Consider the following 20087-nt stretch of genomic DNA (forward strand, 5'->3'; position numbering starts at 1 on the left):
GATAAATCAAATCTGGTAAAATTTAGAAAGTAAAATGGGGTCCTTCTGAAAAAAAAATACACCTTACAAAGCCAGTTTTGGAAATTCCTGAACATTTAGGGGCCCTGTCCAGGGATTTAGGGGGAAAGAGCTCTGTGAGGATGTGATGTCATAGAGTCTGATCTCTGCAGCTGCCCTATCCTACAGAGGGGACTTCTGGGAGACCTTCAGGTCCCACCTGGGGCTGATATGACATGCCTCGGTGTGGTCTGGAATTCTCCCAGAATCACAATTGATCTCCAGTTCCAGAGCTCTGTTTCCCAGGTACCTTTGGACTCTGTGGCATTATATCACTCGTATCCTCCACAGACTCCAGCTCCCAAGCACCACCTCCAAATCACCAGGAACTTGTCAAGATTTCAGAGCTCCTTATGTTGGCACATGCACTATACTTTCGCTAAAGGCGGAGACTATAATGGTTCAGAGGAGGTAGTTACAATGGCCAAGAAGTCAGGGAAGGAGGTCTGGGCTTGTAATTTCATCACATGACTTAAGAGTGGGCACTGAAGAACTGGTAGTATTGCTAACTCCAAGTAAGGGGAATTCTAGGGGGCGGAGCCTGGGGAAGGGTTTGGGGTGGGGAGGGCCCTCAGCAGCATATCATGGCTTAGAACCCACCCTCAACACATCAGTTTTTACCAGGGAAAAGATCCCTGACAGCTAGAGATCAGTTGTAATTCTGGGAGATCTCAAAGTCCCAGCTGGAGGTTGACAGCCCTAATATCTACCTCAAAAGCCAAACCTTATTGTTCTCGCTAGCATTTCAGGGCCTTTCCTTCATAGTGCCCTCTGGCCATTCTTCCCACATCTGGTTTCCCTTGACCCAGTTTCCTGTCACATTTGGTTTCTCAGGCCCTGCCCTCTCTTTCACACAGCTGCTGTCATTCCTATTGTTGCTCTCACACTTGTCTTGGCTCCTCTAGGGCTCTCCAGTCCCAGGTGCCCACGGATAAGCTGCTCACTTCCCTCCACAGCCTGATTAGAGAAGGCTTGTCCTTAATGAGTAGGTCCCCTTGGCTCCACCACCTGCAACCATGCCCAGTTCTGGCCCCATGGTCTTTCTCTTGTCTCCCCATTTCTCCCTGAGCCCACTGCTGCTCACCTGCCAGCTTCCTTAGATCTATGGGCTGCCCTTGTCTAACATAAATCTCCCTTGGCCATATTCCGTGACCATAAATCTTGAGGCTGCAGCTCCCCGTGCACCACGCTTTTTGACACCTGCCCTGCCCTGGACCATCCACACCCCCTGATTTAATGCCAAGCAGATTTCATTACTGCTGCCTGCTCTCCTCCCTGGGTCGTTAATGAAGATGCTAAAGGAGAGAAGCCCTGCCCCCGACCCTGTGCCCCCACTCCTGTCCTCCTCTCAAGTTCACCACCACCACCCATCAATCTCCGTCAGCATCCAAGCTGCTCACAACTGAGTGGCAACACAAGATGCAGCGGTGTGCGCCCTCCCTCTCCTTCACCTGGCCCAGGCTTTGCTGACTGTTTGCTTCCCGCCCTGGCCTGCCTGCCTGCCTGCCTGCCTCACACACACCAGGCGGTACACTCACCTCCCTGGGTTTGTTGGTGCCACTGTTGCTGCAGCTGCTCAGCAGAACTATTTATTTCTAAGCCATGTTTCCCTCAGAATAAAATAATCTTCCTCTTCTTCAAGAACATGGTTTAGGCTAGGTCCTCAATCTGATCATCTTAATTCCACAAGCTAAGGGAAAGAGCCAGCCTTACAAATGAGTCCAAACTGGTTTGATCAGTGTCATAATGATATCCACAGAGTATCACTTTTTCCTTGGGTTGTCAGCCGTGGCTAATGGATCACTATGAGGCTGACTGGTTCCTTCTGAAGGATCTCTTTCCTCCCCCTTCTGGGACTGGCTTCCTGAATCTACTGTTGATCTTGTTTAAAGTGGTTCCATGTAATTAAACTAACAGTTTCCCTCTGATTTTGGTGACTTTCTTTTTTAAAAAAGATTTTCCAGCCCCTGTGTGTTCAAGGAAAGAACTCCCTGTGAACTGAGGGCAGGAAATATGCCTCTGTATACGTCTTTTCATTGCCATAAGAACATTTCCGTATAAGAGCAAAAACGAGTCTGTAGAAAGAGAATTCCAAAGAAACTATTTGAACATCAGACTATTTTGACATCAAGGCAAGAGCCATACAGCCAAAGGACAGGGAAGATCTGGAGAGAAGGTGATAGTCACAGATTTTCAAGGCCTTCAGACCAGATCTAAGCATTGTACCAGTACAAAAAGGTAAAGGGAGGGTTGAACTGTTCCAGAGGGGTGGGGGATGTGTGTGAGAGAGTGTGTGTCTGGGTAATGAAGAAGTCACAAGCCCTGCTGATTGTCCCATGCATACATCTGCAATTCAGCCCCCACCCCCCCCACTACTTCTGCCAGGTAACTTCTGTGCAGCCAAACAGGCCTTGTTTGGGTAGGCACGGCTTCCACAGACACCGCACACAGGCAGGGTTAAATCAACCTATTAGGCAGAAGCTCCCAGCAAAATGACATTTCCTCTCGCTCAGCAGAGCCAGGAACCACTGTCCTCGGTGCTGAGAAAAACTAATATAAAGCTGCCCTTGTGTGAAGGGGCCGATGGTATCGGGGATGGCGCAATAAATCTCAGCAAGGAACACGTTCACAGGGACTGGCCCAGCCGCAGCCACACATGCGGCTACTCCTCACCCTCAGAGACCCACACACCATTATCTCCTCACACATCCATCACCCCACAGGAGCTTACAGAGCTGCCCCTTTGCCCCCCACTCCCACCCTGCATAGACGCACACAGCTGTTCTTCACACAAGGCTGTCCCCTCCCTGACATACAGGTATCCCTCACCACCAAAATACACAGGTACTTAATTATTTGTTTCCAGATTTTTTAATGGGCAGAGGCTCTGCAACTTAAAGAGCAGCATCACAGGGAGAAGTTCAGTGAGAGCAGCTTTTCCCATGGCAAAGTTGCTCAGTGGTAGAGCAGCTGCATGGCATGTAGAAGGTCCCAGGTACAATCTGCAGAATCTCCAGTTAAAGTGATCAGGTAGTTGATGATGTGAAAGATCACAGAGAGCTGCCACCAGTTTGAGTAGGCAATACTGATTTTGATGGTCCAAGGGTCTTATATTCAGGGACGTATCTGCCATGGAGACATAGGGAGTCAAATGTCCCTGGGTGCCCCCCATTTGGCCACGTGGGGGGTGCAAAAAATTCAGGTTCGTTTGTGGGTTTTTTGTATTTAGTGTTTTTTCAGTTTTTGGCCTGCAGGGGGCACAGTTTTTAGGCTAGTAGCACCGAAATTTCAGGGATGTTTCAGTAGACTCTCCTAATGATACCACCCAGGTTTGGTGAGGTTTGGTTCAGGGGATCCAAAGTTATGGACTCCAAAAGGGGTGCCCCATCCCCCATTGTTTTCTATGGGATCTAATAGGATATAAGGGCTACACCTTTGAGGGTCCATAACTTTGGACCCCCTGAACCAAACTTCACCAAACCTGGGGGGTATCATCAGGAGAGTCTGTTAAAGATACCCTGAGATTTTGGTGCTGCTAACTTAACAATTGCACCCCTGACAGCAGGCAACCCCCAGATTTTCTCAGATTCTCCTTTTAAATCCCCCCTTTGGCATGGATTTAGAGGAAGAATCCAAGGTCCCCAGTTTAAACACTGAAAGTGATCACTTTCAATGTTGTTTAAACTGAGGACCTCTGATTCTCCCTTTAAGGTGGATTTAAAAGGAGAATCTGGGGTCCCTAATTTAAACACCATTGAAAGTGATGCTATTTGGGGGTGGATTCCAGCATCACTTTCAATGTTGTTTAAACTAGGGACCCAGATTCTCCTTTCAAATACAACTTAAAGGGTGAATCTGGGGTCCCCAGTATAACAACACTGAAAGTGATGCTGTTTTTTTTGGGGGGGGGGGCAGAATCCACCCCCAAACAGCATCACTTTCAACAGTGTTTAAACAAGGGACCCCAGATTCTCCCTTTAAGGTGGGTGCCACAGATTGAGGGAGGGCGCTGACCCTCTGGAGCCAGAGCCTGTTCCAGCACACCAACTCAACCCCTTCCAGCCTTCCCAATCAGTAGACCTGGGCCCCTTGCTGCCTGCCCAAGTGGTAGATCCGGGCACTCCTCTGTGAGGTCGACAGACAGTTTGATTTCTCTCCCCCCTCCACTGTATCTAGGAAAAATGGAACTGGTGGGAAGGGCGGCAGAAAACTCAGATTATGCCCCGGACTCCATTTTCCCTAGATACGCCTCTACTTCACCCTCCCGGGGTCCATGCAGGCAGGCTTCTACTCTCCCCAGGCCTTCCCCAGGCCGTTTTGTCCCCAAGCTCCACTTCCCCCCAGTATGCCTCTGCTTATATTCGGTATAAAGCAGCTTCATGTGAAGAGATGAGAAAATATCCACTTGTTAATTACTTGGCTATCACAGATAATGGTCTGCCCATAAAGGAGACAGTGACTGTGCTCACGCGTGAGACATATAGTTGTCCCACAGAAGAGAGAAAACAATTTCCACTTTTGCCCAGAAATTCCTCCCTCCAGGGATTTCTATTTAGAAGGAGAACATACATGTTTCGATAGTTTATCTCAGACATAAACACAGCAAGTGCTCCTGACATGTCCACGTACACTGCTCTGCACTAGGCGCATGCTCTATGCCACTGTCTGACCTTCCCAGAAAGACATGTCATGCTTGTTCCACTTTTGAAATGCACAGATAAGCCCTCCAATCTCAAGGAACAGAAAAGAACTGAAATATGACACAGCTCCTAAACCATTTGCATCTGGCAATTTTTTAAAATTATTATTATTTATTCTACTTGATAGACCACTCTACCCCTGAAGGAGGTCTCAGTCTGCACATATACACTCTTCCTCTCATTCCCCTTTCACTCCGAGGAATTTGGCACAGAGGTTGGACAGGTATCGCTGTTGCAAGCCCAAAGGCATCATCATCATCCCATTCTCTTTTCTTCCCTCTCTGGGCTCACAGAGGCTGAACTTCACAGCCACTTTGTTGTGCCACTGGAAAGAGATTTGTTGGAGACTAGTGAGTGGGCTCAAGTCTGTCACTGAGATTGCCAGCATTTCTGCTTAGGCTAGCTACTCTAAATGAGGGCCATTTGATGACAGTACACTGAATCTATGTGGTGTAGCCACCATGTTTGAAATGGCTGTTCTGATATTACTTGTACCTGTGCACATCATGACACAGATGTGAAAAACTGAACATGTGCACAGCATATAGAATAAAGGTGCAACCCCATAATTTCCCAGCATGTGTGAATGCACTCAGTCTGCAAGGTAAACACTGGAAGTGGGGTAGAGGCAAGTGGGGGATCTGTTAAGCTCTTGAACTAGATGCAAGTGGGACAGTTCCATCTCCTTGTAGGTGCTGCCACCTGCTGATTGGCTGTGGCATTGGCACTCTGAGGAAAGACTACTTTTGACAGCGTCAGAAGAGCCTGGTCTGAAAATAAATCATAAGTTTTATAAAGGCATCGAGATGCCTCTACTACCACTAGTCTTGCAAGGAGGCAGCACGCTATAATCTTTCCTTGTATGCTGTTCAACTTCCTAGCTTCCTCCTGTGAAAGTCTGTGCTTCTAAGTCCTACATCCAGATGTTCATCTCAGAAAGTTCTTTAAATTCAAGCCTAGTTTCAAGAGGACTAGATGCACAACCTGAGTTTTGTCAGATTACTTGAAGATAGCTGGAATAAGCAAAGAGATGTCAATTCAGTTCAGTAAAGCCACTGTCAGCTTACTGTTAAAACAGGAAGGATTCTTAACCGGAGTTAAAATGAATTGAGGCCAAGCCATCATTAAGCTGCACAGAACACCTTCGAGGGATGATGATTATGGTGGTGTGATTGAAAGCATTTTAAGACGATGTCGGACACATTAGACAATGCAGTCAAATCAGCAGTTGTATTCTATGTAAGTAATTTATAAACAGGCCTATGATTAAAGCAGTATAAAAACAAACATGCGAGCTGGCTGCCTCTTGAACATTAGTCGTCCCTGACAGGATTTGCCAAGGCAATAAGCTTTCTTTACTTTGGAATAAGTGGTAGCGTTTTTGAAGTCTGGGAATCCTGCTCAAAAGCTGCTACTTCCCCCCACATCGTGTTCCAAGTTGCATTATGGAGACAAATTGACAAGAGTCTTTCCCAGCAGAGAGCTATCGCAGGTGCCGCTGTGGGCCATGCAGACAGAGACGTCTTTTTGGAACCCAAGCCTTTTTCTGTTTTTGAAGACTTCAAAACCTAGCACAAGAGACAATGAAACTAGGCACAGCCATTCATTCTCAAGGTGTTCGGTACAAGTTAGCTATTTTCAGTGGCAGGGTCTTAAAAAACTGCTGTCCTACCAAACTGCCACATCCAACAGGGTTAGAACTCTTAACACATAAAATTGGCCCCTGAGCCCTACGGATAGTGAAGTGGAGATTCTCTTTCTAGGAATGATCAAGAAAATCTCTGAAGCTGATTATTCAGCCATTACAGTAAATGGATGGACTGTCTCAACAAGATATAGAAGGTCACTCTTGGCAAAGATTAAAAGAAAAAAAACAGAAATGGAATTCCGTACCAAGTAAGGGAGACATTTAGCATTGCAAGGCTTCCTTCCTTGAACAGACGGGCAGCCCCATCCAAGCAGCGAGGCAGGCAGCAGAGCTATGCAACTGCACCCACTCCCTGAGAGGCTTTCTGCTGGCACAGGGAAGTCCCCAAAACAAAACAGCCTCCCCACCACGGAGAGGACTCTGGGGCTGAATGAACTTGCACAACCCAAAAGGGTTGCATCATTCTGGATTCCTCACCACCAGCATAAACTGTCGAATGGACGGGTAGAAGCTGACTAATGTTGGCTATGCCCCTAGATCTTCCCCACTCTGGCAGGGGCACTGGGACACTGGTGCAGCATCCCATGCTGCATCCCAGTACCCAGGGAAGCCAGCAGCAGCTACACACCAGCGGTTTCACTGCTCTGCTGGGGTAAGTGCCTGGGGGAGGGCCTTTCCACCAAATGAAGGCCATGCCGCTTTCACTAATGGATTCAGCCCCCCCCCCCCCCCCGGTGGGGTTCTTAAATGTGACTACTCTATTGCATCATAAACTTTAAAAAATGCAAATAAGGTAGGTCCATTTTTTGGGATTCATTACACATGTTGAAGAGGTACAAACCTCCCCATCATTGGTTTGGACAGAAATCTTGCAGTGTTCCTCTTGGTTTACTTCCTGTCTCTCCTTTGCCCTATAAAAAATAGCAATTAATTTGCACAATGTACTGAGTGTTGCCTAGATGCCTTGATCATTTTTTTCTGATAGCCAGCCAGGTATCAGTGTTTTTCAACTTATTATCAATAGTGAAACCTATCTGCTTCCTAACTCTGGAACCCATCCATTGCTGCTTCAAGACCTCCATCCCTTTTCAGCCCAAACTGCATTCACTTTACTGGTAATCTTTTTTAGTGAGTTGGTAAAAATGCAGAAATGCAATACTGATTGGGGATGAAATGGGTGGTGAAATGCCAAAGCCAGAAACCAAGAAAATTTACACGGACAGCTATAGATAAAGATACAATGATGTACTTTTCGGGCTGAAAAGGTGCCCGAGATCAGAGCCTGCAGAGCAAACATCCTGGGCCAAACTTCTGCATATGGAGGCAGGGAGAATCCCTTCAGCAGCACACAAAATATCTGGTGCAAGTAGAGGATGAAACTGACCAGAGAGCTTACCGGTCAGGCAGGGAAAAGCCTCTTCCCTCCTCTGACACCTGTACTGTCTGGAAAACAAATGAAAGGCGGCTTTTTAAAAGACGTCGCCAGGACATCTTATTTTGGGTTTGCAGAGTGAAATTGTCGCCTCTTTTTAAGATGTCCCCCAGATGTCTTAATTGCGTTGTGCGGAATTTCCACGTATTACTCTTTAAGGTGCCACAGAACTTCTCTTCTGTTTTATTTTTAAAGCATATTCAGCTTACTTCTAAAAAAGTATGCCTGAAGAGGCCCCCATCTTTGACAAGTGTTCTGCTATCGCAAATATTGGTGTCCTTATTTGGCACTATTTAGGGTTGCCAGCAAGCCTGAAGAAAAAAATCCTGTCCCTTTAAGACAGTGGTTCCCAAACCTTTTCCAATCAAGCTTCGCAACCCATTTTCCCAAAATTGTACCCTTATATTAGGGAAATATTTGCAATTAATACAGTTGCTGTTATTTAAAATGTGTATGTTGTAACTTCAAATAAATGACCCAATAATGGCATTAAAAGCAATGGAATAAGATGAACAAACTTTGCATATATACTTACACTCAAAGCTCAAAAGATAAAATGAGCTCAAATTAATACTTAGTTAACCTCAAAGGCATACCAGCAATAAATGGCCTATCTGTGGGAGGGCCGGCAGGTGGCAGCAGCCGGCGCCGGGCCAGGAGCCTGCTACAGGCCCATCGAGAGGCACCCCTCGGCAGGCTCTCTTCCCGGCGCCAGCTGCTGTCATCCCCCCACCTTGATCAGGGGCTACGCCTGCCTCAAGGGAGGCCCTCAACTGAGGCAGGTACAGCCTCCAATCGAGGTGGAGGTCCAGCAGGTGGCAGCAACCAGCATTGGGCCAGAAGACCTGACACAAGCCAGTCAAGGGGCACCCCTTGGCAGGCTCCTGGCCCAGTGCTGGCTACTGTCAGGCTTCCCCACCTTCATCGGAGGCTGCGCCTGCCTTGTTCAAGCCCCCACCCCCATGGAGTGGGGGCCGGCAGTCGGGGTATCTTTGCCAGCAGTCACGCCTCCTCCCCCCCCCCCAAGCTGCCCTGCCAGGGCTCTGCTGGCCCCAGCACTGAGGAGCGAGCAGACAGAAGTCGTGTGGCCTCCAGGAGGAGCCCCAACGCCACCTTACTCCACCCTGCAGGTCACCGCCACCCGCCTGCCAAAGCCCCTCCCCGCAGTGCCTTACAGCAGCCTGAGGGGAGCCCCAGCGCAGCCTGAGGGAGGCCAGGAAGACAGCCAGTGAGCAGGCGGCACACGAATGGGCAGTTTGGGGGGGTGCAGTGGGGGGGAAGGAGAGGAGCATGGGGGTGATTTTGCACCCCCCACGTGACCAAATGGACTGTGCCCAGGGACATGTGACACCACATGTCCCCGTGGCCAGTATGCCCCTGGTTAACATAGAAACTTCATTGCATTTACATTAACTGTTTTACATTTAGTTTATTAACAATTTAAATCGATATGTTTTGATATTTATTAAAAAACACAATAAATGTTCAATGCCCCCCTGAAACTTGTTTTGAGCAATTCATTTTTTAAAATCAGGTTCAACTGATACAAGATGCAATATTAAATCTGGAACTGCATTAAACTACATTGTGCATGAATTGATCACATTTTTTTACATTTAATTTGTTAATAATTGAAAACTTTAATATGTTTTGATATTTATAAAACACACAACAAATGTTCAGTGTGATCCTGGAGCTTGTTTAGAGGCGCTTAGTTTTTTTGAAGTCAGGTTCAGCTGATGTAAGATACAGTCTTAAATCTGGAGCTGCATTCAGATTACTACAGTATGTTTTTATAGAGGTATACGAAAAGAAATCCCTTTCCACCAGCTCCATATTTATAAATGGCAACAGAAAATTAAGTGTCTTGTCAAAAAGAGAAATAGAAATGATAGCATGGGTCCTATCGAAGAGTACTAAGACAAGGGAAAATGTCTTCGATATCAGAGCTTTGACATACTAGTCGTGTTTTCATAAATAAGCAAGCCATTGCATACTTAATTCTCACAGCATTAAAAGCAATTTGAAATAAATTTGTTCTGTTTGCAATGACTTCCTGCCATTTACACTGGCCAGTCTTAATTGTTGCTATGGAAGAGAATAAATAGGCACAAACCAAACATTGAAAACAGAAATGCAAAAACCAGTGGGGAACCACTTCAACCTTCCAGCACACTCAGTCACAGTCTTTAAACAGACTAACACAAATTACTACTACTGTTGGTTCTCTGGAACATAAATTGTTTCTGTGAAAATGCAAACTACAGACGCAGGGAATTTCCCTCTCTCATTTTCCCTGTGTTAAAGTGCAGTTTTATACAGCCTACAAGCCAGCAACATTATGTGCAGAGAACATTATGGCAGTAGTGAAACCTCTGCTTCCTATTGGCTCAGTTGAGTTGATGTTTTAAGATGGTCATGAATATGCTAAATCAGGGGTGTCCAATTCTGGCGCTTCATATGTTCATGGACTACAATTCCCATCAGCCCCTGCTGGCCAGCTAAAAGCTAATGGAACAGGCTACCTGGATCATTTATTGGCTTATTATACCATGACTTGCTCTTCCTCAATGGGGACCCAAAGCAGCTTAAACTGTCTTCCTCCTCTCAATTTTATCTTCACAACAATACTGTGAGGTAGGTGAGGCTGAGGATGTGACTATATCCCAGTCATGGCGAACCTATGGCACAGGTGCCAGATGTGGCACTTGGAGCCCTCTCTGTGGGCACGCGCACACAGTTTGTCATGTGGGGGTAGAAAATCACCCCCCACACAGACACGTCTAGGCTGGCCTGGGCCACTGAGCATGACATGCGTGCACCATGGTGAGCAGGGAGGACTTGGCTGGCGGGCCTGGTGCCTGTGCTCCAGGTGGCTGTTGCCCTAGGGGGGACGCAGAGGAGGCAGAGGAGGCAGAGATGCTAGAGAGGCACAGAGGTGGGACTTGCTGGAGGCTAGAGCAGGCTGGCCCTTGCTTGAGTGGGTGGGGCGGAGGAAGCCAACCGTTTTTTTCTAAACTAAAACCTGAGCATTCAGGTTAAATTGCCGGGTTGGCACTTTGCGATAAATAAGTGGGGTTTAGGTTGCAATTTGGGCACTCGGTCTCAAAAAGGTTCGCCATCACTGCTATATCCTCTTCTGGATAAAGATGACAGGAGATTTGTGAATTCATTTGCCATTTCCTGGACTGTCCTTGTTCTAAAATGCTCCGCTTGGGTCTGAGTGCCTTGGGGACAGAACTCGGTAGGCACCAGGACCCAAGCAGAGCATTCTAGAACAAAGACAGTCCAGGAAATGGCAAATGAATTCACAAATCTCTTGTCATTTTTATCCTGAATATAGTACAGGGTCCCCAGAAAGCTTCCATGGGGAAGTAAGGATTTGAATCTCAGTCTCCAAACCCTAACCTGACACTGGGCGTTTTCCCTCTTACCTTCTGCCCCGTGCTACTGTAGGCAAGTAGCGTGGGGTCCCCCGGCACTCCCCACTACAGGGGCGGCGACAACGCAGCCGCCCCGACGCTGCCGCTGTCGTGCCCCCTCAGCGTGCGTCATTCCTGGCGCTTTTCCAAACGGCGCCTTTTGATGTAGTGCTTTCTCGAGGCGCAAGCGCCAGAAATGACGATGGGGAAGCTTCCAGGCGCTACTAGCCAGAAATTACACGGCTACTGAGAGCAGCGCTGGCGGCATAGGAATTCGGCCACTGTTAACAACATCTCGAGTGGTGAGCAGTCACTTCGGCCAGTAGTTTACGTTAGGTCCAGAAATCAATAGAACTCAGCTTTTCAGCCTACACGGTTTCCCAAGTCAAGAAAGAGCATAGCCAAAGAAATATGGGTAGCAAAACTGAACTGAGGGCTAAATCCACATTACATGCAGACATGGGAGACAGAGGAAGATGAAGCAGAAAGGAAGAAAGAAACAGAGAGACAGATTTAACTCCTGCCCCACCCCACCGTTGCCTCCTCCCACGTGGCTGGGTACCATAGATAGGCCATTTAGAAGAAGAGGAGGAGGAGGAGGAGTTTGGATTTATATCCCCCCTTTCTCTCCTGCAGGAGATTCAAAGGGGCTTACAATCTCCTTGCCCTTCCCCCCTCACAACAAACACCCTGTAAGGTAGGTGGGGCTGAGAGAGCTCCGAGAAGCTGTGACTAGCCCAAGGTCACCCAGCTGGCGTGTGTGGGAGTGCACAGGCTAATCTGAATTCCCCAGATAAGCCTCCACAGCTCAGGCGGCAGAGCTGGGAATCAAACCCAGTTCCTCCAGATTAGATACACGAGCTCTTAACCTCCTACGCCACTGCTGCAGGCTGAGCTTCTCTGTAGGTTCCTTTAGTGAACTTTTCAGGCAGCACCAAAGGAGCACAAATGCCGCTCACCTGTTGTTGAATGGAGAGGCCGGACAATGGCACCCAGCCTTCTCAACTGCCTGGGACCACCGATTACCCCCACCCCTGCCCGGCAGCCTCCGAAGCCTCCGGAAAGTTTCTGCCCCGTGCCCCCCAAATGAAATTTGCAAAGCCATCCTACCTCATACTTGTTCAGGCACCTCCACAGCGTGCTGCCCCAGCTTGCTAGTCCTGCAGACTACTTCAACACACAAGGCTGAAGCCATGCATCACTTCCTGCCAATTCCTCTCAGGGGCAGCATCTGATTGATCCCACCCTCCTGCACTGATAAAAAAAGTTGGACCCTGGGAGATTCTTGGCACAGCTTAGGGTACCTTGGAAGAGGGTTGCCTCTTGCAGGGTGCATGCATTTTTTCCCCTCTGTTACTTTTCCCCAAACCCTCAGATGCCCCAGGTTGGAACCACTGCTTTAAGAGAAGCTTAATGTGTGGAAATGGGCAACTGAAGCCTTTCCTGACATGGAGGTAAATAACATCAACTGCTAAAGAACATCTCATTAAGTTTCTATTAAAGGGGACAGGGGTTTCTTTTCTCCAAGCAGTTGGCAACTCTAACTTAGTGTTGAAAGCAGGGTTGGCAAGTTTTGTTTCTGATGAAAGTCCTTTGTCTTTAAGAGCTGCCTGGCAAGAAGTTCAGCTGCTGAAGAGTCCTGATCTCTGCTTACAGCACAGCTGTCACAGGCACAGGATCTCTGTGAGGAGGAAAAGTTGGCAGCCTGTCAGCTCCAGGACAATTTTTCAAAACAGGCCTCTGGCCTATCTGTCACTGTCATACACTTCTTGTTAGTGGGTGAACAAGATCTCCGTCATAGCTAGCACCTCACTGGCATCGCTCTAAGGTCTTCTTCATGGCCGGCACCTCACAACCCTTAGGATTTCGGGCGATGGGGTGGGGGGGAGAGAAGCGCCGTCTCCCACAGCCTGAAGGGGAAAGGAAGGTTAGAGGCAGAAAGGGGGCTGGTGCATCTGCAGTGCTTAATTACTGAGGGAGATCAGTTCCAATTGTTGGCTGTAATCAATATTTATTAATTACCACAATTAATTGTGATGCAGAATTAGGGTGGTAATGAGTGGAGTGTGTAATCAGGAAGGGCTCGTTAGGCAACTTGCAAACGAGACAGGGGGCACGCTGGCAGGCAGCCACTTGAGAGCCTCCGGGAATGACAGGAACAACCAAAACAGACAGGAAGGCCTTGGAGGAGGGAGGAAGAGGGCAGCAGGTGTTGAACAAAACCTGACAAGGGGAATGTTGTGGGCTGAGATTCGCTGATACTCGAGGATAGATGTTAGGCCCACTTCCTTTCATCCAGGGTTGCGAGGCCCCACCTGGCCATTGGGGGGTGGTTGTCAGATCCAGGTTGGGAAACTGATAGAGATTTGGGGATGAAGCCTGGGGAGGACAGGGACTTTAGTGGGACGCAATGCCAGAGAGTCCCCCTTCCAAAACAACCATTTTCTCCGGGAGAACTGATCTCTGTAGTCTGGAGCTGTAATTATGGGGGGTCCCCAGGTTCCGCCTGGTGGTTGGCATCTCTGCCTTCATGATCCTCTTCACTACCTTTCACAAAATATTATCATGCATCACCCTGCTTCATGGAGTGATAGCCTCCCATCATTCCTGTGGACATATGAAATACCCATGCAGCAAGCTTTGGATTAAGGGTGTCCCATTTTCATTCCCTTAGTGGGCCTCGTCTCTCTCCTTGTGTGAAAAAGAAAGTGCATTTCATGGTCTCCTGCACTGACGCAGGGGACTCCAGAGTAGGTTGTCATTTAAAGCTTGGCTCTGCCAATATGGAGACCACTGGGCGAGCCCCAGATGGTCAGAACCACAGGCCTTACTTTGATAAAGAAGGAACTGTGACAATGGTAGGGAAGTAGATGCTATGGCTAGAGGAGAGGCCAGCGTATCCTGGCTTTACCGCAGTCAGCACTGCAAGGCTTCCAGTGTTTCTCAGGGTCTAATAAGAAGCTGAGTCATTATCAAAAATGCTGACTCAGTTCTCTGGCTCATCAGACATCAGAGATCCAGGAATTATAGGTAGGAGCAAAGCATAGTGAATTGTAATAGGGAAGAAATTGTAACAATCTTGGGCTACCCTGCCCCCTCCCCCTCCCCCCACACACATACGGGCATGTACACATTTTCTCTGTCCAAGAATCTAGAAAACAACAGACATCTTGGTGTGCACAGTATGAGGCAACTAGCTGAAGTACATGTGTAAGAATGATGGGGGAGGTATCTCAACAAGCAGCGGTATCAGGTAGACCAGGTCAAGTCCCATCTTTTGGGTGCTCTCCAGCTACTTGACCAAGGAAGCCTCTTCATTGTTTGGCAGGAAAGAGCATGGCCAACAAGGGGGGGTGTAGAAAGGATTCTTGGGTGCACCATCATTTGGATGCCTCTCAAAAGACAGAGATGTGCTGGCTCTGATATGGCTGGGGAGACCACAGATGGTAGTACCAGTCCTTTGTCTCTGGACCCTTTAATCCAGGGATCTGCAACCTGCAGCTCTCCAGATGTTCATGGACTACAATTCCCATCAGCCCCTGCCAGCATGGCCAATTGGCAACTTCTGACATTGTTCCTCCATGGCACCACAATAATTCATGGTCTATTTTCAAAGGTCAGAATTTCTCCTCAGGACACTTGAGCAAAGACCCAGGCATGCCAGCAATATGCAATAACCTCTTCCATCTTTGATGCCTTTCTGCCACTGCACTGTAACAAAGGGGTGGGTGCAGATCTGCATTCACCAAATTCTTCTGCTGTGAATGGCAGATTGTTGAGCAAGCTCTTAACTAGTAGCAATGGAAGGTAGATGGATGAGCAGTTGAGAGGACAGAAGCAACAGCCCACACTAAAAGTCATCTTCTGTGGGCCACGCTGACTGCAAAGTGGAGCTCCATCCCCCAGCAGCCTTCATCCCCACCAGGTACAAAAGCTGTCCAAGCTACTAAGTGCTTAGAGAGTGCTTCCAGTTGACAGGGTTGCTCTGGGGATTCTGTGACCAGCTAGCTAAAATGAAAACAAAAGAGCAAGGTGGCCCTGAAACTCCCCAGGGATGAATGGGTCAGAGTGCCATGGGAGGGAAAGGAAGGAATGATGAGAAAGGTGTAGGATGCAGACTGTGCTTGGTTGACATAGTAGAGTGGCAGAGAATGCATAATGCATGGATGTGGCACAATAACCTCAGGTTTGCATGTTTCTCGCCAGGATGACCATGTCCATAGAATACTACAACATTCGCTAATATGTGATGCCAGTTTATTTCAGCTGGCAAAAAAAGAGGGACAGGAGTTTGTTGTCTGAATAAGATAATGAGCAAAATGCTCAAGGCCTCACCTTTAAGACCAAGATCATATGGGATGAAAACACAATTACATTCCTTGGGCCTTCCTGAATGGTGCCGTCCACAAGAATGACAAGGCTAAGGTTCACTGCTTCACCCTAGACCAGAAAGTCAGCAATGCTGAAATTCAACAACTGTCATTGCTCTGTCCAATCTCTGGTAATCTGAGGCGCAGTACATCTTGAAACATGGAAGTTCCATTCTGCCACTATGGTTAATTGTATCCCAAACAACTGAGATGGTATTTCCAGACAAACAATTGAGGTGGCATTCCCAGAATTCAGTGTTCTACCCCAGCTCATAATAACATGGTACCTATGAGGACAGGAATCCATCCTAGCCTCAATGTGCAGCATTCCATCCTAGCATGCAGTAGTCCATCCTAGTGTGTTATATACAATCCCAGACTGTACAGATGGGACTCTCAGAGCGCAGTAGTGCTCTGTTCTACTCACCATAATAGCATGGGGAGCACACACTGTTGAATACATGTGTGCTTTACCACACACTGCTTGATGTGCTCAACTGAACAGAGCGAAATCATTTCTGGCTCTTGACATTCCTAAAGAAGCTACTGAGAATCCAGTAGTCTGCTCTGCCTGATGTTGGAGAGGAGACCCAATAGAGAGGCTGCCACTGCATATAATGCTTGCAAACAAAGCTTCAGTGCTGCCATGATATCCGCATTAAACTGACAGTAGTCCCCTTTGAGCACTGCAAATGCCCCAGTCCTGCATGTTGACGGTGCCATTGGTTAAAGGGTGCTGTTGGCTGTGATTCTGGTGAATAACATGGCAGGGGAGGGGGGAGGGATTTTCTGGGCCCTGCATCAGAGAATGTGGAAAGAGAGGTATTGAAGGGATTAATTAAGGTTACATTCTATTTGACAGGGTTATAGGAGATTTGATTTTGACAGGCAGGCACAGTATCCATTGGAGCCACGAAGATAGAGATTTAGTACTCAGACCTAGCAATTTAGACACAGCCGTCATGGCGGTTCACTCTATTAATGCATAGGGCACAGGTTCTTGGGTATGCATCTTAGAAAGGTCCTGATTGGCAGGTGTTTTTTTTGAGTGCAGGACCCAAATAATGACCCAAATATGATGTCCCTAATTAAAGGTGCAAAGCGTTTCAGGATGATGCATGCAGCACCTCCCTCCACTCATGGGGATGAAGGACTGTCTGCTAGTACCTTCAGCTTCCTCCCTTCTGAGATTGGTAAGGATGATTGAGGAATTAAGGGCAAGGGGAGGGTGCTGATGTTGGGATCTGCCCCTCCCCTCTCTAATCACAGAGCAGCCAGGAGCTTTTGACACAATTGGCACACTGTGCAGGGAACTGTGGGTTCTCTGCAGAAAGCAAAACATTGCAGACAAGGATCTTGGCTTCCCTTCAGAGAAGCCCCCAGGCAAAGCTGACTTCAAGGATCCACATTTCCCAGCAGCATCTGTTGAACCCGACAGTTCCCAGGTGCTGAAGATGACACTGTCCTGCTGCCCAGAGGGGTCTCCTCCTGTGCCCAAAGAGGATGCCACTCTGACCCAAGTGACCACCCACTTCCTGCGCCTGACCAAGCTTCACGGGCTGCACTACATGGGCTCACGGCAGCAGTCATGGACACAGCGTCTCCTCTGGAGCGGGGCCATCTTGGTATCACTGGGGTTGCTGTTCACATGGTCAACCAACCGGGTACAATACCTGCGCTCCAAGCCTGTCCACACCAGGGCGCACATGCTGTCGGCTCCCCGGCTGCACTTCCCTGCAGTCACCTTCTGCAACTACAACCCGGCACGCTTCCTGCAGCTCACGAGGCCTGATCTGTATTCAGTAGGCCACTGGCTGGGGCTGACCTATGAGAACCATTCTCTGCTGCCCACCCTCCTGGAGGAGCTGCCAGAAGAGCAACGCCCATGGCTTACTTACCTCACCAACTACTCGCGGTTCCTGCCACCACGCCTCTCACCACACACAATGGAAAGCTTCTTCCACCGCATGGGCCATCAGCTAGAGGACATGCTGCTGGAGTGTCACTTCCAGGGCAAGCCTTGCGGGCCCCAGGATTTCACCCCTGTGAGTGGCTTCGATTCTCTACTCTGTCCTGGGGAGGAGAGGTGAAGGGCAGCCAGGATGCATAGCCAGGATAATGTAAAATCACTTGGTTAACTCCTAAAATACGTTCATCTCCCTTTATATATGCAGTAGAAAAGATGAGCTATAAAGAGGAGAGTTTGTTTTTTTAAATGCATGTCTGTTAGGGAATGCTGTGATTTTCATTTGCATTAGCAAATTGAATTGAGTGATATGATCCAATGAATATTTATTCCAGAATAGAAGAGTGCAATCTTATTATGTGCCCTAAGGATTCAGGTACAGACTGTCCCCTGGAAGGCAATGGTGGTTCCTGTGCATCTTGGACCTTAACTGTCTAGATGTCTGGCTCCAATTGTCTCCTATCTCGAGGAAGGAAAATATTCCTTCTACTGGCAGAGAAAATCTCTTGATTTATCATGCAGACTATTGCTACCAATTCTTGATCATGTCATGACTGTTTTCCCAACTGGTGTAACAGAAAATAGCACCAGTGACATCTAGATGCTATTGGTATGAAAGTGTTAGTTGCTCTGTTAAGAGTCCCATGAACTTAATGGCTGACCCAAAGTGACTATGACACCCTAAGAGGTTTCAGTGGCTATTCAGGGCTTCCATTCTCCCTAGAAACAATGCCAGATACCCCTCATCCAGATCCATTGGGTTTTTTTAATCTTGCCTTTGTTATGTCCAGTATACCTGAATGTATAACATTGTGTCATAGGTTGTTTCTGCACGGTCAAAATATTCTGGGTTGAGCAAGAAAAGTATCCCTGTGCAGCTGAGATGTTTGCACAGTTCCCGGTCCTAAAGCGGGTTTGCCCCACGATACCTTTCTCCTCCCAGGGTATTAAAAAACCATCAAATTGGCGGTCCTTTAAAAAAATCACAGGCTGACACCACGGGAGTAGGACCAGTGTATTTTTCCTGCCCAGCCGCCTGATCTCCCTGCCTGATGTTCATTCTAGTTGCCACTCAAAAACAATCAGAACTCAGGACACTGGGCATGCTCAGATATGCTTGCAGCTGCCACTCAAAAACAATCAGAATGCGGGATATCGGGTATTTTCAGATATGCTTGTAATGTAAATACAGAAGTATTTCCTCCTGGTCTTCACTGGATTCCTTCAAAAAACGGGCAGCCATGTGAACAGACACCCTGGGATAAAATAGATTAAAATAATAAAAAAAACCCCGGTGGTACACAGGTATAATTTTGCCATGTGGAAACGACCAAACTACTGGTTCATCTAGCTCAGAATTGTTACTCTGACTGGTAGTGGCCGTGCAGGGTTCTCAAGCCCCAGAAGTATTTCCTATCACCTGCTTCCTGATATCCTTTAACTGGACATGACAGAGACTGAATCTCTACATGGATATGGTGCTTCTGCACTTTATTGCTGAGCCTTCCCAAAAATAATTTCCTTACCAGCCATGTTATACAAGCCAAAAAATGAAAAGAAGCCATAAAAACACTGCTTCTCTAAAATCATACTTTTGGAATGGTTGTTTATGAGTGTTTATCATCATGGATGGGAAACCTTGGTTGGTTGGACTTCACTTTGTAGCAAAAAAAATAGCAAAAGAAAACACAGAAGGGAAGGAAGGGAAGGAAGGCATTAAGAACCTTGAGCTGGAAACATTAATGTGGCTTTGCTTATTTCTTTTTTCTTTTTTGGAAGTGGGGGGTGAGAAGCAGAGAATTTTCAGAGGTACTGGAGATTCCTTTGGAGGATGGAGATTCCTTTGACCCAGGAAAAACTCACAGTTGCAATAGATTTGGATTCTGTGGCAATCTGTTATACCCCTGGACTGTTCAATAACAAGACTTTGTGTTCAGATTATTTCTTTTATTGGAAACAGCATCAGGAAAGGCATTTAGACTTCTATTGGCAGAACTAAAGATCAAGTGCCAAAGGAACATACATAATACCGTCTCCATGCCACCTCTCCATGCTCTCCACATCACACAACAACACGCCCTCAGCATCAGTTCCCAAAGGGGGAACAGTACCCCTCCTATCCAGTGGTGGGATTCAAATAATTTGACAACTGTTTGTTTACAAGCACCATTTTAACAACTGGTTCTGCCAAAGTGGTGCGAACCTGCTGAATCCCACCACTGTTCCTATCTCACGGGAAGGAGACATTAGGCCTTCACTAAGTCAAAGCAACCTGTACTCCCTAGCCCTTTAAGTGCAAAATCCAGCAGGTGACTAATAAGCAGATTAGGCCTTACCTGGAAAGCGAAACTTAAAGACGAAAAACATAACAGTCCCAGGGAGGAATCAGTCATTGGTGAGAGGATCCCACACGTGGCCCAGGAGACATGGCAGAATCATGCCAGAACTGGGCAGCTCATGACACAGTCCCAATCCTGGCTCTTACTGTACTG

General features: G+C 47.6%; 1 protein-coding gene across 2 annotated transcripts in view; it reads left to right on the forward strand.

The window, feature by feature from the left end:
• Positions 1–20087, forward strand: part of ASIC4 (acid sensing ion channel subunit family member 4) — a 95499-nt gene that overhangs the window by 48112 nt on the left and 27300 nt on the right. Inside the window, exon 1 of one of the 2 annotated variants that reach the window (XM_048484342.1) lies at positions 17084–17674. The exons of the other annotated variant lie outside the window; for it this stretch is intronic. Within the exon in view, the coding sequence (XP_048340299.1) occupies positions 17084–17674 (591 nt within the window). Of the gene's footprint in view, positions 1–17083; positions 17675–20087 lie in introns of those variants that run through there. 2 annotated transcript variants of the gene reach the window in all.

Source organism: Sphaerodactylus townsendi, linkage group LG02, assembly GCF_021028975.2.
Source record: "Sphaerodactylus townsendi isolate TG3544 linkage group LG02, MPM_Stown_v2.3, whole genome shotgun sequence".
Lineage (NCBI taxonomy): Eukaryota > Metazoa > Chordata > Lepidosauria > Squamata > Sphaerodactylidae > Sphaerodactylus > Sphaerodactylus townsendi.